This window comes from Neopsephotus bourkii, unplaced genomic scaffold (assembly GCF_033783945.1).
Source record: "Neopsephotus bourkii isolate Nb327-2 ecotype Australia unplaced genomic scaffold, CSIRO-AGI_Nbou_v1 NB_107, whole genome shotgun sequence".
Lineage (NCBI taxonomy): Eukaryota > Metazoa > Chordata > Aves > Psittaciformes > Psittacidae > Neopsephotus > Neopsephotus bourkii.
The window spans coordinates 1,259,935-1,283,477 of NW_026900624.1; the positions used below are offsets into that span (position 1 = coordinate 1,259,935).

Sequence of the window (23,543 nt, forward strand, 5' to 3'; positions counted from 1 at the left end):
TGAGCATCTCCCTGAAAGCAGCACCACTTCTTCAAGGTCTGGAGCCCCTGCTAAAGCAAGCAAGCACACAGCAGGAGTGCTTAACTGTTGTTCAAGAGAGAATGGCTTTGCATGGGCTGCTCAGTCATTTACATTAAATAGTATTCAATAAACACTATTAGGTCTATCCTCTAGAGAGAAACTGTTTGCCTGTGCTGACAGGAGGAGTTTTCTCTTCATTCTTTGACTTGATGCAGCCAACCTCCCCTAGTACTATTGAAATCATTAGAGAAACTTGATATCCTCTGCCTCTGTCCCACTCATTATTTCATCTTATATTAGAGGCACTAATGTGAAATCTGCACTGGTTTCATCTGATTCTGACTTCTGCAGAGAATTAGATTATAGTCTTAAAAGGCTGATGGTATGATATAGTCTCATATGTTCCCATGAGTTTATATTAATAGAAAATAGGAGGAGAATGGCATTTAATTTCCTTTAAGTAAATCAGCTAATATCCATTTCTAGTCCCAAAGGATTGCTTTGAAACTGTTTCTGTTTAACCTTTTGTTTCATTTTTTCTGTAGTGCCACCCTAGTGGATGCCTTATTGATCTTTGTATGCAGATGGGTATTATAATGGTGTTAAAGCAGACCTGGAATAATTTCATGGAACTGGGCTACCCGTAAGTAAATATAATGCCTATGCTTTTGTAGGTCACAGAAGACTACTAAGTTTATGCTTTTCTTATGACCACTTACATAAAAGCAAGATACAGCCCCCATTCCAGGGAGGTGGAGCTAGATAATATATGGGAAGTACTTGATTTCATAAAATTGCATTCCGTGTTTTAAAACTCCTTAAAAATAACCGTAGGTCTGCTGTATTCCTTACACAGGAAATATTGTATGTATTATTTTTTAGCTATGCCAGGAAGTTCTAAATTGAATTTCTCCTTACTGGGTGATAAAAGATGCCTGAAAGGGCAGGTATGAACTGGAAAAATGCACTGCTGGCAGACCTGCAGAGACACACTTTCAGAGATAGAAAAATGTACTGTATCTGTGCCCTAGCTAAAGGGGCTGACATTCATTTCCTATTGGTTTATTTCTTATTGATTAGTATTTAGTGAGCATGTTTAATATGATTAATATAGACAGTTGATGCTAGAGACAGTGTGACAAGTCATCAACGGAAATTAGCAAGTGTAAATATCAGAGAGCTGACATTATCAGAAATTTGCCCTTGCAAAGTTCAGAGGCATCTGCTTCATGGCAGGATCCACAGCAGAGCTGGTGCAGAGTTTGGTCCCTGAACTACAGAAACATGTTGCAGAACTAATTTCCGGCAGCCTCAGTTCTGATCACATCTGGCTGTAATGAGAACAGAGTAAACGGTTTAAATGCAGAGTAATTGGCAATTGAGATACTCAAAGCTTGTAATCTCTCTGTCTTCCCAGGTTTGTGCCTAGCAATGCTTGCCAGGATTTTGCAGCTGTTAGGGCTGGAGGAATTAATTGGGGTGAGGAGGAGGGAACAGCAGCAGCAACAGTATTGATCCTCTCTTTCTACTCCTTGCCTCTTTTGTCAGTTCTCATTAGAGCTTTCTGCTACCAATTAATAGGGATTTTGAAACCTAATAAAGAGCACAGAAAGGGATTAGAGAAGGTGACTGAAAGAGATAGGAGGAGATTGTTTAAGAACAATTGATTTAATAGGAATAAACTACTTCTCTTTAGAGTTCCAATGAAAGTCACAACATATAAACAGTCACAACAAAATGAGAAACTTCAATTTATATTTACTCTTCAGACCTTTCATTCTATCTTCTAGCCCTGAAATGCTGCAGGCAAGTGCATATCTTTTTTGTTTGGAAAAAAAAAAACAATGATCATTCCTGCTAAGAGCATGATCAGAGCCAATACCATATGGACAGCCAGACAATTTGGAGGCAATCGTATAGTCTGTTGTAGAACATCACTGTGCCTCCACCCATGTGCTGGTTATTTGCTGCTGGGACCCAGGCAGAGCCAGCACTACACAGTGCCAGAGCTCAAAAGCTTATAGCAGAGAATAGTTCCCCGTAAGACAGCCCTAGGAGAGAAGCACCAGTAGCCTGCTTTGAAGAGGTTTTCTTAAACCATTTCAGGGTGGCAGCCCAGCTCTGATACAGGCATGTGCTCCCTGCATCTCTTTGGTCCTGTGCGGGGGAAAGGCACTTCTCAGTGACAAGAACCCCAGTAGCTGCTGTCATGTGGCAATGCTGTACATGTGGCATTGGCTTCTCTGAAATATCTATCTGAAAGTTAAAAACTAGGTTGCAGAGATACCAAAGAGAGGACCTAAGTTTTGTGCTAGAGGAACAGTTGTTTAGTGTTTACTTTTTTAACACGAATTCTGGCATGTGGGAGTGGTTCTGCTGCATACAAACACCACGTCAAAGCCTCCGATAGCATGCATCAGTTCTCCTCCCTGTACAGATACATTTGCAATAACTTAAGAAACCAAGTATAAATTACTGCTTCATTTGGAGGTGGAAAACTGCAATTCCAAGTTGATGTTTTCTTGGAAGAAGAACATATACCCATATTAAAACCACATTACGTTGTGTTACTCACATTTTGCTCCCCCATAAATCAGAAAATGACATTTCTTTGAATTTTACTAGGAGTCTTGGGTATTTTGTAACACTGGTTACAGGTTTCCCCCCTCACAAAGGAGGAAATTAACGAGTATCTGTATCTGCATGTATTAGTCTCACATGCACCTCACCCCTCAATTTGCTGCCTTTGCAGGAATTCAAGTCTCAGCCCTCCCACTTTGTCAGGGGCAGGACAAGAGACTAAGTCCCAAAGGGTGCTGTGGACTGTGTCCCACAGTTTATCAATCAGAACCATGGTCGTTCACAGGAAAGGTCTTTTTAGGCTTCTTACACCTTAGTAACTGGCTGTGAGCTGCTAAAACCAAATATTTTAATAATTTCTAGTACTGACTAATTTTGGCTTGAAATCCATGCTTCTACTTCTACATTTTTTCTTGCACTTCTAAACTCTAGATTTTAATGTCCTGCACTCAATTACACCTACACTTCTTTAAGGACGACAGGAAAAGCTGTAATCTCTATGATAAATGGCTTGAAAGAAGAATAATCTCTAAGCTTTAAGAAAACAAGCAGTTGGCCAAACTCTTATCCAAATCCAATGTTCATTTGCCTGCTATTCAGACCAGACCACTGTGAAGGCAAGACGCAAAGCAGTGCCAGGGAAAGGATTGAATAATTTGGGTGAGCCATCACCCTCTGTCTTGCTGAGATGAAGGGGCCAACCGCAACTTTAGAGAAAATCTCTTTTTTCTTTTTTTTTTTTTTCTTCTCCATATTAACTGTGATTCATGTTCTTTGTTGGCCAAACCAGTGCAAATCCCTAGCCTGGAAAGGCAAAGATGTATATTTCGAATGTGAGCACTCATTTCTCTTCTGGCTTAGTGCCTCCCATGGTGCCCTACACATGTGTTTCTTCAGAAACCGTAACTTCCCCTGAAGTCCAGTACAGCTCCCCCATTTCTTGAGATGGAGATAGCTCTCATGTCATCCATAAACCTCTATTGCCAACCAGGTGTTGTCAGCAGTACACACACTTCTTTCTGCCTTTTGTTCCCCTGAATGTTTGGCTGCAGACACTATTCAAGGTTGCTTTTTCCCTTCCAGGATTGCCTGAGAACTATTATTCTTCACGCTGTACAGCTGTGTAGAGATGTTGGCTCACACACAGGAAGGGATCAAGCAGCATTAGCACTCTACTTACTGATTTCTCAATTATAGCTCAACTATCTCCACACAGCCTTGCATTCTGCCCTATAAAAAGGCCCTGAAGCAATTTTCTATTCTGTGTAGAGAAACGGAAGGTAAATAAATAATGAAAAGATGTCAAAATCCCTTCACCACTTCAACAGCTCCTAGGCCGGGATTACAGCACATCAGCCTTAACTGTTTTCGTACCTATTATGCCATGTCACCAACCACACGTATTAATAATGCTCTGTTTTTCCTGTGCATTTGGAAATTAATTTTGCAAGATATTTTGCGCACGCTTAGCCTTTTCCAATTTTGTGATAAATAGCCACTAATATTATTTACCTTGTTTCTTTAATTTATTTGAAAATGTAGGCTAATTCAAAACTGGTGGACCAGGAGAAAACTACGACAAGAGTATGGCACACAGAGAAAAACAAGCTTCCCACAGTGGGAAAAGGACTACAATCTGCAACCTATGAATGCTTATGGACTCTTTGATGAATACCTAGAAATGAGTATGGCACTGACCTTTGTTCTCACTCTTTCACTGGATTTTAATGTTGGTGCTTTTTTGTTGGTGTGGGCTGATGTATTCTTTTAATTATTGCTGTATGAAACTAAAGATGTACAGATCAGAGGGTAATTGCTCAAAGTTACTGCGCAAGGTAATGTTAAAGAACAAGAACTTTTGCCCTCTGTGACTAAACTGATAATGTCATGATTGTTTTTTTCTTTTCTCCCTCACCCAATTCTTCTCGAATTAATGGGAAATTTGACAGTCTAAAAACCTGCCTCTAGAAACTTACACAAAGCTTCAAAGTGCTGCCCACCTGTACTATATAAAGAAAGGTATTCAGCCCTAATCTTTGCAGGTATTGAGGCATCCTAGTCGATGCTGGTGTAAAAAAGTCCCTTTCTAAAAGTAGTTTGTCCACCTACAAACTTGTCCAAGCCCCACATTACAAAATCTAGATGTTGCTATGCATTCCAAGAACAAAATGTCTTTGTTCTTGTCACCCTGTTCTGAACTTTTGACAAGGAATTGCTGTACAAGTGTCACTAGACTATTGTGTGCTATGGCATAATAAGAAATGTTTGTATATTTATACATAATGTTTGTATGCTTATATTATTTGGTGTCTTACTCCTTGGATTAGATCTTAACAGTTATAATGTGACCTTTCATTTTTTTTCTAGTTCTTCAGTTTGGGTTCACAACCATTTTTGTGGCAGCTTTTCCACTGGCACCACTCCTGGCCTTACTTAACAATATTATTGAAATTAGGCTTGATGCATACAAATTTGTTACCCAGTGGAGAAGACCTTTAGCTTCAAGAGCCAAAGACATAGGTGAGTTCTTTGTATGTATATTTGTTATGTGTGTATGTTACTTTCAAGGCAAAGGACTGAAAGCTTCAAATAAGAGCACATTAACTTATTTTCAGTCATCTTTCCTATTAACAACACACAGTTTGATTGTTCAGCTTCAAGTATCTGATGCCAATCTACTTACACAATCAAGAGTTTATATTGGAAAATGTCTTTCAGTTATTTCCTGGATGACTTAACAGCCAGGATGTTCTAATGAAGTGAGCAGTGTTCTCTGCAGGTTTTTCCTTGTGGCAGACACACTGTGTGAACACATGCTACTGCTCAGTTTGAACATAATAACCAGATAAAGCAGCTGAAGCATGAAAGTCAAGTTAAAGCAGCCACCCTTCTGCAAGGGACATGTGTGGTTTATGTTTACCTGGCCAAAACCAAGCCCCCCGACTCTTAGGGCTATGTCCAGTGGATCACTGATGGGTCAAACAGGGTGGGTCTATATCTCAAGCAACAGCTTGCTCTCAGTGAGGTGCACCTACACTGCTAAACACAGGGTTCACATAACTTAGAGGTCACACAGCCACACACTACTGTAAGGGCTCTCTGTACGTATTTTGATTATAAATCTAATCTTGTAGTCTACAAAAGCAAAACACCTTTAGGAAGGACTCTAAAACCAAGTCATCTCCCAAACACTGAATACCTTGTGTCTGTGGAGGGGTAAATAGAATACCTCACTGCCCACCTGCATTTCAAAAACCAGTAGCCCACACCTTGAAATAGCAGAAACCCACACTGTGCTCCCAGAATGATCTACCGTATACCTGAAGTCTGCATGTGAGTTAAGTTTTGTATGTGAGCAGTGTGGATCTGTGAGTTTAGGTACAAACCTGGACATAAGCCAGTACACAGCATACACTGCAGTCATAATCTCTGGAAAAAGTTATATAATGTAAATAATAAAAGCACAGAAAAATACATATATTTTTCAGGCTGAATCAGGTGTGCTTTCTCAGAGTAAGTTGCATTCACTTCCTATTCAGCAACGTTCTCAGGGACAGTTTGATGGGTCATTAAAATCAATGGCTATTTTTAACCTGCCTTTGATGTGTTTCTCATTCATGGTCCTCACGACCAGTGTTCCTGTATGCCTGGACCACATACCTGTCAGATGACTGAGGATGAGCTAAAAAGCCCAGGTGATGCCTAGGGGCTGTGTGCCATTGTATAGCGTTAGGATGCCATGAAGATTTTGTTGCCAATAAGTACATGCTGACCAGCTGAGCACGAATTACACAGAAGGTGCCTGTGATAGGTAGATCATAGACTGCATATGTTCATGGCTCTCCTGGCAGACCCTCCTCAAAGACTGGGTAGCTATCATTATAACCAGGGAGTATTACAGTATTTTTTATAACCACCCACATGGTTATGTGGCTCAAGGCCTCCATAAGCATTTTTTCAGCTTCCTTGAGATTATTTGCAGGATCAACAAAGTTCCCACCCAGTGGGAACAGAAATCTATTCCACTGAAGTCTTGCTGTTCAGTAAGAACAATTATTTTTATTCAGTGATGCTCAGATGGAAATAAAAGACTTTGGATGGTGGGGACAAGTGTTTCAGAGCATGCAGTGTCTCAGATACTTTGGTTCTTGCTTTTCCTGGAGCTAACATACCCTCCTTGTTGAACAGGAATCTGGTACGGGATCCTGGAAGGCATTGGAATTCTTTCTGTTATCACAAATGCATTTGTCATAGCTGTGACATCAGATTTCATCCCTCGCCTTGTTTATGCCTACAAGTATGGACCTTGTGCTGGCCAAGGAGAAGCTGGACAAAAGTAAGCTTTTCTTTGGGAAAACAGATGCACATGAAAATCACTTACTGCTTCAATAAATACAGCTGTATTGTCTGTGATTCTGCTGATTCCACTAATCCAAATTTACTGTTGTGCTTAGGTAACAGTTATCAGCCAAAGATATTGATGTCTGTGTATCCACAGAGTGGGTTGCTGACTGACTAAAATTTATGACGTTAATTCAAAAAAACACAGCAGAGCTGTTACAGAGATTAGGTGTGTATAACAGTATGCTGCACAAGCTGCACTTCTCAGCCAGTGTACATGAATATAACCTTCTTATCATTCTGAAGCAATGCTGATATTTCTCAGTTATGGGTTGAATGAGCATTTTAAACTTATTCACAAGGATATTTTTTTCCAGTTGTCCTATTCACCATGTATTGTTCAGAAAAAGTAAGGAAGCAGTTCTCAACTAGCAAATCAAGACGTACTTATGGACCAACTTAATCTGGGTTTCTTCTAAAACTAGAGTCCTCATTTCAGCAGACTTTTGTGAACTGAATCCCTGCGGCCTAAGTGGATTTTCTTTTAGTGTTGCTAAACACTGTAATTATATTAGTGTGTGCATGCTACTTTTACAATCTAGGCTATTGGACTCAAGGAAGGTCATTGAATCCAGCTGAAAACACATAGACGTGTTTTGCAAATTATCTCCTAGCAGTTCCATTAGCAAGGACCCTACTGTTCAAGGAAACCCAGGCTAAACAGTAGACATTACTGGAGAGTTTACATTCTGCTGTTAGACATAAGGCAGATCATTTTTTTTTCCTGCTACAAAAAGTAAGTTCTTCTATTGCTGCTTTTTTGCCACATTTTGGTTGTCAATACTGTTTAATCATACTGATGGAAGAAGGGCAGCTGGCGTGGCAGCTCCTGATTAGCAGTGCTGCTAACTTGCTGTCCTGCAAGGATGCCGACAGCAAGTTTGCCAACAACACTAAGCTGTTGGTACACTGGAAGGAAGGAATGCCATCCAGAGGGAGCTTGACATGCTTGTGAGATGGGCCAGTACCAACCTCATGAAATTCAACACAGCCAAGTGCAAGGTCCTGCGCCTGAGTCAGGGCAATCCCAGGCACAGCTACAGGCTGGGCAGAGAAGAGATTTAGAGCAGTCCTGTGGAGAAGGACTTGGAGGTGCTGGTCGATGAGAAAATGAACATGAGCCAGCTTTAGTGTGCGCTTGCAGCCCAGAAAGCCAACCGTATCCTGGGCTGCATCAAAAGGAGTGTGACCAGCAGATCAAAGGAGGTGATCCTGGCCCTTTACTCTGCTCTTGTGAGACCTCACCTGGAGTATTGTGTGCAGTTCTGGTGTCCTCAACATAAAAAGGACATGGAACTGTTGGAACAAGTCCAGAGGAGGGCCACAAGGATGGTCAGGGGACTGGAGCACCTCCCATATGAAGACAGCCTGAGAAAGTTGGGGCTGTTCAGCCTGGAGAAGAAATGGCTGTGTGGAGACCTCATAGCAGCTTTCCAGTATCTGAAGGGGGCATGTAGGGATGCTGGGGATGGGGATTCATTAGGGACTGTAGTGATAGGACAAGGGGTGATGGGTTAAAACTTAAACAGGGGAAGTTCAGGTTAGATATAAGGAAGAAGTTCTTTACTGTGAGGGTGGTGAGGCACTGAAATGGGTTGCCTAGGAAAGTGGTAAATGCTCCATCCCTAGCAGTGTTCAAGGCCAGGTTGGACAGAGCCTTCCATGACATGGTCTAGTGTGAGGCATCCCAGCCCATGGCAGAGGAGTTGGAACTAATTGTTCTTGAAGTTCTTTCCAACCTTAACTCTTCTGTGATTCTGTGACTTTGGCATTTTAGTTGGCAAGGGAACTGTTCAATTTATTTTCATGAAGAGCTAAAGTACCTTCATGGGTAAAGTGTTTGGTCTGGCATCAGTAATTCCTGAGAATGTGCCTCTGCTTGTACCATTATGAAGATCCATAAGACATTGAGGTACTGTCAGCAACTTTCCTTGCTAGTGATTTTCTCAGGACATGAAAAAAAAAGCCACCTTTAGAAATTTTATTTTTATGAAGACTCAGATACGACTCAGATACAAGTCAGTGGTTTTGAAACTAGCTCAGCACAGGGGAAGCAGCTTGGCTCACAGCGGAAGCTCTTGTACAGTGTTTCCGCACTTCTGCTGCTTTTCTGGATTTCTAGATGAAACCATTAGATAGTAATTTTTTGAAGAAGCCAACCTGGATAAAAACTATTTATGTCAGCATTCTCAATATAATTATTAATAAGTGCTGTTAGAAAAGCCAGAAGCTATTCGAAATCCACAGGAATAATGAGTTTTCTCAAATTAAGGAGTCATGAACATCTGCTATTGAATAACTTGAGGCAGGTGTTTCTTTCTTTCAAAAAACATCTGTAGGTATTAGATCTATATGACAGCCAGTGATGCTAGAAAAACATTGTAATTAAATAAAGTTCCAAATCAAGTTCCAAATCCAATCAGTATGGAAATCTCTAGACAAAGCCAGATGGTGTCTACATGGAATTTCTCAAAGACTAAAATCCATAGTTGGAAAAAAAAAAAAAAAACCAAAACCAAAAAACAACAAACAAAAACAAAAAGCCCCAACCGTTTCTCCCTTTCTGTCCACTGGACTCTGCAGCAAGCTGAGCAGTGTGCCAAGACTTACTTGTGCTTGGGCAGTGCAGAATTAGCAGCACAATTCACTTGCCATCTCTCTCCTCAGCTTTATTAACACCACACTTGAGTCTTCTAGTGACTCTCACAGCCCTTCAACGTACTTTCTCCTACTCAGTGTTCTCCAAACTCTACCTGACCCAGTGCTCAGCCACCCTGCGATCTTAGTACTGCGTTCCTCTGATTAACTGGACATTTTGTAAAAAGCTGTTTTAAGTGTATTGCATTCCAACAGATTTGATGTCCCTTTGTGATAGTACCATGAGGGTAACAGTGGGAATATTCTATCTTCCAAGTGCTACTCATTATTTTCTCTGCTTCTACTCTGTCACCTATTAGGTGACTTTTCAAAAGTAACCAGTCCCAGGCTTCACCATGTCTTCTCCTACAGAAATCTATCATTGCTTCACTTTTATTGTCCATCTGACCTACTTGAGCATCTCTTTTATATCACCTCAACACCTTTTTCAGGTATTAACAAGCATCACAGTTATACTGTGATTTCATGAAACCCAGAGAATATCCTCCTGATTACAACAGTTAATAGAAAAACCTTTCTGTATCCTGACTACAGGATTTTTTCGCCTTCTAGGTGCATGGTTGGGTATGTTAATGCCAGTTTATCAGTATTTCTGGTGTCTGACTTTGAGAACCGTTCGGAGCCAACATCAAATGGAAGTGAATTCTCTGGTACACCATTAAAATATTGCAGGTAAGTATCTGAACAAAATAACTCATTGCAAGGGAGAAGCACTAGGAAAAATTTGGGGTTGGAACTAGTTTTCAGAACTTAATAAACAGTAATGGAAAGAATTACCTGTGCTGTTCAGGGACATGCTCATGATTCTGCTGATTCCTTCCTTTGATACAGAAGAGGCAAAAAATATCTGTCAGGTGTTCCTGATGCAAGATTTCTGTGGTGACATGGCTTGAATCACACAGAATCATCATGGGGAAATACGGTATTAAATGGCCAGTAATAGGTAACTGGTTACTTAGTTACCAGTGAGATGAAACTTTAATCAAGTTATATCATAGCACAAGCCAAGGTTGCACATTGACTTAGTTCACAGGGTCTGTCCTAAGCTACATTTACGAAACCTCAAATCTAGCACTTCCTAATTGTTGAATGGATAATATGTTTATGTCATTGCTTACAGGTGCAAGTATTAGTAATACTCATATACTTGTGGTTTGAATCAAAATAAAATTAACAGTTAATTATCTTTGTCCTCAGCCAACAGACTGGAGAAATAGCAGTCTGAGACTGCTCTGTAATGATAGGTTTGCACCTGATTGATTTTAATCATCCAAAGAATCAATGATCTACATAGAGGCCTTAAATTAGGTCCCAACCAAAAACACCAAACAAAAAATACAGCTACCATTTTTTTAATGCAACATTGGTTTGCAAGCATGGGTCTTGGTAGCTGCAGATACTCTTAGTCCCAGTATTTCTCACCATGAAGAATTAAAAGATCTTTTCATGAGTGCCTAAAGAAGAAAAGAACAAAAGATATACTGTGATACAGAACAAATCAGTGATACTTTGTGGTATTTGTGGTATTAATTTTCATTAATAATAATGTTTGAGTGGCATAGCATAATGAACAGGGGTGGGGTGGGATGTGGCATTAATGTTTTTCATTTAGTTAACAGGTATTGAAGACTGTTGCAATTTATTTTGCAAAAAGAACATCCCAATGTTGAATTCATAGATAACATTTTCTATGGAGCAGAACCACAGTGAGAATACTTCATTCCACACTGTTTGCCATAGCACCATTTAATAACGTATTGTAATTCTGATCATTCTCTTCCCCCTCTTTAATTCCTTTCTTCCTCAACTTCAAGCATGAGGTTGCTGCTACTTAAAGCTGATGGTGGAAATCCCATAAATAAAAAAAAGTTGTCCCTTCAATATCCCAAAAAGGGAACACTTAAAATTGGTGTTATAAATCTCCAGAAGATACATCTGTTCTCTTGGGGGGCACTGAATTGTTATGTATATCTAACCTGACAGAAAATGAACATCTTTGTTTAGCTGAGTTTATCAGCTAGTCAACCCACCTCAATTCTGCTAAAACATCTCTAGTTATGTCATTGAGACCTAAACTCTTTAAAGAAACATTCTGTGAGACAAGGCACTACATCCCTTTCTTACACAGCCCTTACCTGTTGGCATACCAAGAAGAGCAGCTCTGTCTCCACTAAAGTCAGGATGAGTCATGCTTTATGCCAGGAATAGCCAACTAATTGACCAAGGACCAGATGGAGTCCCTGAGGCAGTTTCATATGGATTTTGGGAGGGCTGTCAGGCTGATGAAATTACCTTGTAGCGGGAAGAAAGTGGCCCTGAAAACAGCAGGGCATCCTACCCTGCTCTATGTTCTGAGGAGGTGGCTGCAAGACACATGTTGCATGGCCAAAGGAAATGTCAAAGTGCTGGTGCTGAGCAACCCCATATCCTCTGTGTTTGGTTCAGCAGTTTCACTTCATACAGGCATTGGCTTGGTCATTTGCTTGGTCATTTGGTAATTTCCATTAGCAGCTGGAGTGCACCTTACCACTATATTTCATCTGAAACAAACCCATTTGGATGAACCAAAGCATAGCAAGTGGGGGTGATCAGGACAAAAGCATTCACCTGATCTGAAATAAAGTGCTAGTGTAGCCCAGCCTAAGAATTAAGCAGAAAATGCAATGAACAAGCGCAGTTGGGCTTTGGCTTTGCCTTCCTCCCAGCCAGCAGGGCAGGAGTTTGCTAACTACTGTACTCTGCTTGCCTTTCAGATACAGGGACTACCGAGACCCTCCTCACTCCCCAGTGCCCTATGGTTACACGCTGCAGTTCTGGCATGTCTTAGCAGCACGGTTGGCTTTCATTATTGTATTTGAGGTATGCGACCATTCAGGTGGCAAAACAAAATGAAACAAATTTTTCTTTGACACTTTTTCATTGTGCTGACCTACAATGGCAGCTGTTGAGATTTTTTTGTGTTATTCTGCTATTTATATTGTGCTCTGTGTTCTCAGATCTGTTTTCTGAATAGTCGCAGGTATTTAGGTTCTAACAAAAAGGGGAATGCAGCACTTTGAAAGCCGTAACAGTGACTTGCCAACAGGGCAGATAAATGAAGCTTTTGTTAACTTTCTGAGGTCTGGCATTCAAAACCTGTCTAGTTTTTCCTCAGTGTGTAAGGAATAGGTGAAAGAACAGGAGAAGAAAAGATGAAATCTGAACAACTGAAAAATGAAAACAGTTTAAGATACAGTACTTACACATCTAGCTTTGTTTTTCTTTTTCTTTTTTTTTAATACCATTCATTTCCCCAGAGTGATGAGCATCACGAAAATGATGATGATGAAGAGGATTCAATACATTAGTCAATGTTCAGCATAATGGTATTTACTGTCAGTATCTTAGAAAACTTTAAGACAAACCAGGGAAGGTAAAACCAACTTCACATGATGGGTATTCCCATGCTGATTTTGAAAACTAAGAGACAGGAGGGTAGATAATAGGATGATATAATTTACCAAGCAAAATGCAGCTCTTAAGGCCTTAATTTCAGATGCCTGAATATCTGTCCTGCAAGAAACCAGGGGTTCAGAATCTCTCTAGCATGAGAGAACTAGCTACACAGGATTTGGAGAAGGCTGAGGTTCTGAATGACTTCTTTGCCTCAGTCTTCACTGGCAAAGGCTCTGACCGCACCACCGAAGTCTTGGAAGGCAGACACAGGGACTGTGAGAATGAAGACCTTGGGCCCACTGTAGGAGAGGAACTGGTTCAAGAACATCTTAAGAACCTGAACGTGCACAAGTCCATGGGACCTGATGAAATCCACCCGCGGGTCCTGAAGGAGCTGGCAAATGAAGTTGCTAAGCCGCTGGCCATCATATTTGAAAAATCATGGCAGTCAGGTGAAGTTCTCGATGACTGGAAAAAGGGAAATATAACCCCCATTTTCAAGAAGGAGAAAACGGATGACCCGGGGAATTACAGACCAGTCAGTCTCACCTCTGGGCCTGGCAAAATCTTGGAGCAGATTCTCCTGGAAGGCATGCTAAGGCACATGAAAAGCAACAAGGTGCTTGGTGACAGCCAGCATGGCTTCACTAAGGGGAAATTCTGCCTGACCAATTTGGTGGCCTTCTATGACGGGGCTACAGAACTGATGGACAGGGGTAGAACAGCTGATATCATCTACCTGGATTTGTGCAAAGCGTTCGACACTGTCCCATACAACATCCTTGTCTCTAAATTGGAGAGACATCAATTTGACGGATGGACCACTCAGTGGATAAAGAATTGCCTGGCTGCACACAAGGAGTTGTGGTCAATGGCTCTCCAGCTGGATACCAGTTACGAGTGGTGTCCCTCAGGGATCAGTGTTGGGACAGCTCTTGTTCAATGTCTTTGTCAGTGACATGGACAGTGGGATTGAGTGCGCCCTCAGGAAGTTTGCTGATGACACCAAGCTGTGTGGTTCAGTTGACATGCTGGAGGGAAGGAATGCCATCCAGAGGGACCTTGACACGCTTGTGAGGTGGGCTGATGCCAACCTCATGAAGTTTAACCATGCCAAGTGCAAGGTCCTACACCTGGGTCGGAGCAATCCCAGGCACAGCTACAGGCTGGGCAAAGAAGAGATTCAGAGCAGCCCTGCGGAGAAGGACTTGGGAGTGTTGGTCGATGAGATGGGGAATATGCCACTGCAGTTTGGGCTCTGTCTTTCCTCTATACTGACCTAACTCATTAGAAATTGGTCCTAAGGGGATCAGCTCTTCCATAATTTCTGCCACACTTAGGGAAACATTAAGGGAAAGAAAGAGAGGAGAGGAGAGGAGAGGAGAGGAGAGGAGAGGAGAGGAGAGGAGAGGAGAGGAGAGGAGAGGAGAGGAGAGGAGAGGAGAGGAGAGGAGAGGAGAGGAGAGGAGAGGAGAGGAGAGGAGAGGAGAGAAAAGAGAAGAGAAGAGAAGAGAAGAGAAGAGAAGAGAAGAGAAGAGAAGAGAAGAGAAGAGAAAGAGAAGAGAAGAGAAAGAGAAGAGAAGAGAAGAGAAGAGAAGAGAAGAGAAGAGAAGAGAAGAGAAGAGAAGAGAAGAGAAGAGAAGAGAAGAGAAGAGAAGAGAAGGAAAGGAAAGGAAAGGAAAGGAAAGGAAAGGAAAGGAAAGGAAAGGAAAGGAAAGGAAAGGAAAGGAAAGGAACGGAACGGAACGGAACGGAAAGGAAAGGAAAGGAAAGGAAAAGGAAAGGAAAAGGGAAAGGAAAGGAAAGGAAAAGGAAAGGAAAAGGAAAGGAAAAGGAAAGGAAAAGGAAAGGAAAAGGAAAGGAAAAGGAAAGGAAAAGGAAAGGAAAGGAAAGGAAAGGAAAGGAAAAGGAAAGGAAAAGGAAAGGAAAAGGAAAGGAAAAGGAAAGGAAAAGGAAAGGAAAGGAAAAGGAAAGGGAAAAGGGAAAGGAAAAGGAAAGGAAAAGGAAAGGAAAAGAACAAGGAAAAGGAAAGGAAAAGAAGGTAAAGAAAGGAAAGGAAAGGAAAGGAAAGGAAAAGGAAAGGAAAGGAAAGGAAAGGAAAGGAAGGAAAGGAAAAGGAAAGGAAAGGAAAGGAAAAGGAAAAGGAAAGGAGGAAAGGAAAGAGGAGGAAGGAAAAGGAAGGAAAAGGAAAGGAAAAGGAGGAAAGGAAAGGAAAGGAAAGAAAAGAAAGAAAAGAAAGAAAAGAAAAGAAAAGAAAAGAAAAGAAAAGAAAAGAAAAGAAAAGAAAAGAAAAGAAAAGAAAAGAAAAGAAAAAAAAAGAAAAAAAAGAGGAAAAGGAAAAGGAAAAAGCGGGGGAAAGAGAGAGAGAGGAAGAGAGAAAGAGAGAGGGAAGGAGGAAAGGAAGGAAAGGAAAGGAAGGAAAGGAAGATTTGATAGAGGCCTGCTGGGCTTGATCTCTTCTTTGTTTCTTGTACTGAGAGCCAGGGTGTCTGTCTCCAAAAAGGATACAAGAATGGTTGTGGCAGGTCAGCCTAAGCGGTTTCAAGACTGAAAATATCCTGGCCTTTCGATACACACTTGGCATAAAGGCAGCACAGCATAACTGCAAAGATAACTGAGGCAAGAAAAATCAGCACTGCTTAAGTCTCAGTGCCCAGCAAAATTTGCAGTCTGCTGTGGAATAGCTTTGTTTCTTTGCCCAATGCCTACACAAGAGATTTGACTTTGTTTTGCCCCAGCCAAAGCCATAGGCTGGCTCACAGCTGTCTCCCTCAACAGGGACACTCGGTTTATTGGCATTGCAAACTCTTTCCTTAACTCTATTTATGAACTAAAAAAGGCAATTGCAGAAGAAATCATGAAATGTCTTCAGACATTTGAAATGTCAGAATCACGTTTTTGGAGGACATTAATGGTATATTGTGATTGCTACAGCAATTACAGTAAAAGATTGCACTAAGTGATTCAAGGTAGGTTTTTCATAAATGAGCTACTCAAGCTGAGACACATTTTTCATAGAATCATTGAATGGTTTGGGTTGAAAGGGACCTTAAAGATCATCTAGTTCCAGCCCTCTGCTAGGGCAGGGACACCATCCAGTAGAACAGGTTGCTCAAAGCCCTGTCCAACCTTGCACTTGGCCTTGTTGAACTTCATGAGTTTCACACTTGCACACCTCTTAAGTGTGTCAAGGTCCCTTTGGATCCCATCTCTTCCTTCCAGCATGTTGACCACACCACACAGCTTGGTGTCATCGACAAATTTCCCACAAATCCCACTGTTCATGTTGCTGACAAAGATGTTGAATAGCACAGGTCCCAGTAGCAAGCCCTCAGGAATGACGTTTGTCTCCACTTAGACACTGAGCCAGTGACCACAGCTCTTTGAGTGTTACCATCCAGCCAATTCGTTATCCACTGAGTGGTCCATTCATCGAATCCGTATCTCTCCCATTTAGAAACAAGGATGTTGTGTGAGACAATGTCAAATGCTTTGGACAAGTCCAGGTAGTGCTCTGCCCTTACTCAGCAATGCTTTAAACCCATCATAAAAGACCACCAAATTTTTCACACTGTGTGGTGGTTAATTTGGCTATCTTGTCCTCCCTCCAAATCAAGCATTTTTCCTATCACTGCAGAATTAATTGTCAAGGCTAAACTGACAAAAGCTTTTTCATTGCTACTATTTTAGGTTTGGCAAAAAAGCAACAATTAAAGTACTGTGGGTTTATTTCTCATGAGGGAAGAATACATGGGCAAACATGTTGAATTCTCTTTTCAGTGGCTTTCACAGGAAGGGTTGTGCTTGGAGAAGAAGAGATACCTTTGTTTTTCCAGTCTAGAATGACTGTCTTGTAAGAGATGGAGGTTTTTTCTGTTTCTCTGCTTCCTCTCAAGTAACTAAATCTCAAAGCAGCATCTTTGACCAAACAAAAAAAGTTCACTCAAGCAGTCCTCCCTCATCACACCCAAGCTCTGCTGTGGCATACCTAAAACATGAGGGACAAAGGGTTAGTTCCCTGGTATTTAATTGTGATGTTTGGTAATTGAGATATGCCTTTGGATGAGAGACTCAGTACAAAGAAAAATATTTTGTTTTGCATAGGTAATTCATTGGTTCTGATTCTGATGCAAGGACTTTCTGGCAACAGGAAAGTGTATCATTTGATTCACCTCTTCCTGCAAAGTAATCCACTAATACCATGCCATGTCCAAGCAACCTTAGAGCAAATCATGACCTCGGGAGTTTGAACACACAGGTCATACAATAGGTTTGAGGCTTTATTTGAACCAGCTGCTTGTAACAAACTTTGCAGCAGTCCATACTCCACCGACTTTGCCTGGAGTTTTTTGTGGGGAAAAAACCTCATGGTTTCATTTCTTTACATTTAGTAATGGATTTAGTTCTATCACAGGATCTTGTTGTGAATTGGAAGTGGTGGGTTTTCGAAAATATGGTACTTGTTTTCTTCCTAAGATTTTAATTTTTTATCCCTTTTTTGTTTTTACAGCACCTTGTCTTTTGCATAAAGCACCTGATTTCCTACTTAATCCCAGATCTTCCAAAAGATCTGAGAGACAGGATGAGGAGAGAAAAGTACCTGATTCAGGAAATGATGTATGAAGCTGAATTAGAACGTCTGCAGAAAGAGCGGAAGGAAAGGAAGAAGAACGGAAAATCTTATCACAATGAGTGGCCGTGATGGGGTGAGGAAGAACCGCTTAAAAGGAGATAGGAATTCTGCTTATAAAAGCTGTTTTCTACACTAGAGAGTACAGTGAAAGGAATAGCCAGTCAATGCTGTGTGCTCTTACAAGTGCGCCCATGTTTAAAAGGGCACATACTGTCATAAACCTTTTGAAATTAGAGGTCTTGCAAGGCTTAGTCTTCTCCAGACCTAATGCCAGCCTGAGCAGATCAGACCAATGCTTAACTGTCTGCACTCTTGTCCGGAGACTCACAGGCCTTGTCTTAAACTCAAGGCCCTGAACTTCAAGGCAATTATGTATCTTACAGTGCTTTACAGAGCTTGGTGATTTTACAGCCTGTTCTGGTGGCCAAGTTGCTACTTCATAACCAGTGACTGCGCCTTGGGCAACATGGCAGTACTTGTCCATGTGTGTGGCCACCACCTGCAGCACATGCATGGCAGTGTTGCTCTCTTCCACAGTGGATTCAGCTGTGTTAGCTTGCACTTACAAGGTAAAATCACATATGTGGACCACTTCCATTACTCCAACACTATTGAAGTTTTTTTTAGGAGGAGATACTTGAACATCAGTCTAACCAGATGGTCTGACAGTGCTGAAAATTTAGGTGAGTAGAACTGCTGACAGATAGGCAAGCATCTAAATGTGGCCAGAGGTGCCTGACTGTAGGGTCATTCATTTGGAAATGATACTGTGAAATGGTGGTAATATATTTAAAAGTTTTGAACAGTGCCTTTTCAGGTATAGGACTTTCTGCCCTCTGAAGGAAACAAATCAGGCTAGGGCACCTTGCCCAGAACTGCCTGTGTATTTGTATTGCAATATCACATCATCAGGAGCTAAGGGGTATAATACACATAACAGAAGACAGACTGTGTCTTAAAAGACCTATCTGCGTAAATGAAAACGAAAAAACCCAACAGATGAGCAAGGTCATCAGAGCAAAAGAACACAGACATCCAGAATATTTTCTTGTAATATTTTCTTTATTCATCCTACTATTATCTATGAAGGGGTGGAGGCAAAAAATAGAACAACAGACTGTAGGATGAACTAGCTTGAGATTGTAATCCTTCATGCAGAGCAATTCTACACAGGACGCAGAATTAGATTTGGGTGAAATTGGCCACTGTCTGTATCCTTCTCCAAATTCTTTAGCACTGAGAAGTTAAATATTTCCTAGATCATTAACCCAGGTCTAAAGACTGCAGCAGTGTTGGGTGAAGCAACATGAATCAAAATGCTGAGTATTATGAAAGCTCTACTACCTCTTGCCTCAAAGTGATAACACTGCAATTCTCGCAGAATATGGAGTGGCATAATCAGCCAGAATGAAGAAGGAAGTTCAAAAGCCAAGACCGTAAGAAGCCAGGTGGAATCAAGCCTGTGCCCAGCTAGATACAAGATACTGGAGCTGAACCATTTACTTAGCCCTTGTCCAAATAACCGGAGCTCCATAAAAATACCGTTTTTGCAGAAGTCTTAAGTGGTTCTGACCTTGTTAGTTTGAGGATATTTAAGAGGGAGGAAAATTCACCAAGTTGTTTCTACAAGTTCTTCTAGAAATCATTTGATAGAAGGGCCAGAATTTGCTCTTCTGGAGAGACTACACAATGTATGGATGGACACCTCAAGCTCCACAAGACATCAGGACCACTTGCACCACAACCCCATATTGCCAAATTAGATCTATTAACTTCTTTCCACTGCAAGGGAGAACTGTTGCTATTTCCATAATGGGGTGAAGGTCTTAATGAAAGAATGTATGACTTGAGGAAGCAAAGAGGTGGAAAAAATGCATGTACCCTCATCTTCGTAGCCACTATGTGCTTACACTTTGCTTACTTGTAGCAAGGAAACTCCTCCAGTAGTGACACACCATCCTAAATGAAGAGGATAATTGGCACAGCAGCTCCCATTTAATCAGGTGCTCCTGGTCCAAGCCTGAAGGTCCTTTGAGGCAATATAAGCACTGAAGGAATTTCAGAATTAATCTGTTTTCTGTTGATGTCGTGCCAAACTGAGTGGGGAGCATGACTGCCTAATTGAGAAGTAAACTTGTTCGTCTTTGCTTCAGCTTACAGCAGCTGTGAACACATCCCATGTGGGCAGTGGAGAAATGGGGGTATTTCTGTCTCTGTACATAGTGGTTGGGGATTAGGCAATGTCATCCTGCAATGCACACATGCCAGATGGGTTAGTATCTACCACCCACTACCCACGGGTGTATACTGCACTTGCAGTCTGGGGACTTTAGGGCAGGATCGCTGTGAAAAATCGCATTCAGGACAAATTCACATGAGCAGTTGGATGTTTGCATACCTTCTGTGTTATACCTAAAACAACAGATGACAAGAGCTTAGAAACTGTTTGCTGAGTAGTAAAGACAAACATGAATCATACATAAAATCAGTGTCACCCATCTGGGTGTGAACCTTTGCAAATAACATACAGCTTTGTCAATGTAGATCTCAATAACTTCCAAGAACTGAACTGAAACCTATTAGAATATAAACTGACTCCCAGTCCAGAGGAACCACTGCAGTGTAATGTGCCAAAACAAATAAAGTGCAGCAGAAATACAATAGATAATAATTGCTTTTGAGACTACTTTTCAACAGAGCTACATCACGATGAATTTCATGACAACACATTGCTAGAAGTTGTGTCCTGTTCTAAATGAGAACACAAGTTGGCCGCTTACCAAGCTTATGCTGAGTACGATGATGAAAGGGCCTCTGACCTACCTGGCAGATCCTGAGTACATTTCTGCCACTTAATGCTGACCAGTCAACCCATGGAGGTTTCTGTGCTGCTGGTCTGCTGAATAGATTTCCCTTGAGTGTTTCAGAGCTATATAGCAGAACACTCAGGAAAGATGATCCCTTTCTCATTTATTTTATTTACTAGGAAGATATAATACAAATAATAAGCTAATAATAAACAGAATTTATTGGTCTCTAGATAACAAATGTATGCCATTCCCTTCTTTCTGAACTGACGATGGGTTTTGTTTAAACCTCCAGGTGGCCGTCCTATATGTTGTTTACTTATTCCAGCTCCACAAGAGCACTACCTTCAAGGGAATGCGAAAAAATGCAACCTCAATGCATGCCACAGACATTTTACATAGCAAGCAGGACAGCACACATCAAAGGATTTACTGTGAAATCATCTTGCAATCAGCATAGGATTGATCTCCATAGACCACTCTTGACAGCAAGCATGTACTTCATGAGCAGTTACATGCCCGTTTTTAAAACCAAGGAACAAAATTGTATATTGGGACTGTTTTTCAGCCTGTTTGCTACGTTTTTTGCATTCTGTCCCATGCTGGTTTTACAGATCTTAGAGTAAAAAAAGTTAATGAACAACCTGGATACTCTGACAGAAGAAAAATCCTAGGTGTAGAATATCATGTGCGTTCCAGCCACCAAATACTACAACAGAAACCGTGTTTACAAATCAGTTCTTTTTTATTTTAAATCTTTCTGAGGGGAGTTATGTTATTTACCATATATATAATATATATATAAAGTATATAGAGAGATTGTTTATTTGTAAATAGAAAATCCTATGGAGAAGAATGTCAAGTTTTCACACTTAAAAAAAAAAATCATCAGCATAAAGCCATGTTTAATGCTTGTATAATGTGACGCAATAAACTTTAAAATAAATTATGCATATGAAATATTTGCTGCTTGGCATTCATAAGTTATTTTCTGTTTACCTTATTTGTTCAGCAGCCAAAGAGACCAGTCAGGTGAAAGCAAATTTAAACGTAGACCAAAGTCTTGTCACTACTGTCTCTCTTTAGATTCTTTGTGCATTCTTGTAGTCCAACATTGTTCCTGTTGTGGTTTTAATTCTTTTTTTAATGTTCCTTTTTGTTTTGTCTCTTGATCCTGCCAGATGCAGCATGTTATTTGGACAGCATGGAATGCTCCCACTCCCATGGAATTTGTCAATTTTGAGCATCCTGTATTTCTTTGTTGGGTGAGCTTTTAGCTGGGAGGGACGAAGGATTAGGGTGCAGGAGTGTGGTGGAGACACCAAGAATTATCTTGCTGCTGTTACATAGACAAGGCCCTACCTGAGAGTCCAGCTAGCAGAGGACAGTATATGATCTCAGAGAAAATCTTATTCAAAATTAATTAATTGCTTTAATTAGTGATTCCAATTAAAACAATAAGCATTTAGAAAAAGGTGAAGCAGAAAGAGTTACTTTCTGTGAGAGCTGTGCAGCAATCATGGGAGGTTAGTTAGCAAGAAACAGGGTATTTACTGGCGTCATCTGCAAAGCTTAAGAACACTTGCTTCTAAAGTGCTTACAGCAGATACTCTCCCAAGTGAAAACTCATCTTGGTGTCATGATTGTGGACCAATAGATATCACTTCACCCAAACTTTCACTTGATACCAAAATTAGAGTTCAGTGACTGTTCAGTGCTCAAATAGTGACTTCAAGCAGTAAGTGAAGACAAGTTGGTCATTTACATGTTTTCTGTTTTAAACAATTATGTGAATTCAAAGCACTGAGAAAAAATAAAAAACAAACCTCTGTGGTGCTACACTTTTTAACTACAGTAACTGGGAAGATGAGTCTTCACTCCACGAACAAAACAGGTAGAAGTCACAGATCATCCCAGACAGTTTAAGGCAGTATCAATTACAGCACAAACAGTGATCTCAGCAGAGAGTGGTGCTGCAAAGGCCACAATGATGCTGCTTTAACACAGCAGTGATCAGTCACAAGTACAGAGGGGCACATCAGTCCTCTTCATTTCAGCACTCTGCAGCAGTGTGAGATACCAGTACTTACCTTTTTTCAGGTTTGCGGGCTCAAAGTACCTGGTAAGTACAAATTACTATATTCCAAGGCTCAAGAACTATTCCCTTGCACAAAATGCAGTATCTTATTTCTGTGTCATGAAGACAAGACACAAGGCTGAATGAGCTGCACTTATCTTCTGAGACTTGAGAAGCATAGTCAGCTCATTCAGTCAGTGGACTAGCTGTCTCAGAGTGACTAGAATAGTCCCAGAACAGAAGACTTTATTCAGAATGCTATTGTTTGTCTTAGATTTTAGATACAGGAACACAAGACACAATTCATGGGATCTCTCTGGCTCACTCACAGCCCTTCCACACAGTGTTTTCAGCACTTAGCTAGTTACAGAGTTGCAGCAGAGGAATGGGAGATAAGGGTCTGGACGGTGCAAACCAGTGCATCAGGAGGCAAAGGAGAAACCTGCCTCTGCTACTTAGTTTTGCACTGAGTTAGCTGATGGAGGTATGCCCCTGGTGGGAACCCCCATACAGTGTCTGGCCTGTACTCCTCTAGCACAGGTTTGCTGCTTGGACCCGATTTTTAATTCCTAATGTTTTCTGATACTGTCAGTTCATCTTATCCAGTAGATCACCAAATGCCCTCTGTCATAGGGGCACAGAATAAATTGATTTAGATGCTAAAGGGTTCCAGTCAAGATAGGTAAGCTAGAATTGTGTCGTATTCCAAGTTAAAGCAGCTCAGCACCTGGCACAAATGCATCATAACTTTTAGAAAGCATTTAAGACACGCAGTCAGTTTTTCATTTGATTTGAAGCATGACTGCTTTATAAGCTTCACAGCTTAACTTTATTGCAATAGCTTTTATTTCCCAACTTGATACTGCTGCAAGAGGAGTTTAAAACTCCCATGTATAGCCATAGCCAAAAGTCTGTAGTAGAAAAACACCAC

The 23,543-nt window shown here is 41.0% G+C and overlaps 1 protein-coding gene across 4 annotated transcripts in view; it reads left to right on the forward strand.

The window, feature by feature from the left end:
• The window catches only part of LOC133214447 (anoctamin-4), a 187,759-nt gene extending 166,262 nt beyond the window's left edge, over nucleotides 1-21,497 (forward strand). For all 4 annotated transcript variants that reach the window (XM_061357348.1, XM_061357357.1, XM_061357373.1 and 1 more), the window contains 8 exons: nucleotides 567-664; nucleotides 4,144-4,286; nucleotides 4,969-5,121; nucleotides 6,790-6,937; nucleotides 10,213-10,332; nucleotides 12,414-12,519; nucleotides 17,606-17,801; nucleotides 20,831-21,497. In XM_061357348.1, the coding sequence (XP_061213332.1) occupies nucleotides 567-664; nucleotides 4,144-4,286; nucleotides 4,969-5,121; nucleotides 6,790-6,937; nucleotides 10,213-10,332; nucleotides 12,414-12,519; nucleotides 17,606-17,797 (960 nt within the window). In that variant the 3' untranslated portion in view covers nucleotides 17,798-17,801; nucleotides 20,831-21,497. The remainder of the gene's footprint in view (nucleotides 1-566; nucleotides 665-4,143; nucleotides 4,287-4,968; nucleotides 5,122-6,789; nucleotides 6,938-10,212; nucleotides 10,333-12,413; nucleotides 12,520-17,605; nucleotides 17,802-20,830) is intronic.
• Nucleotides 21,498-23,543: the final 2,046 nt, after the last annotated feature.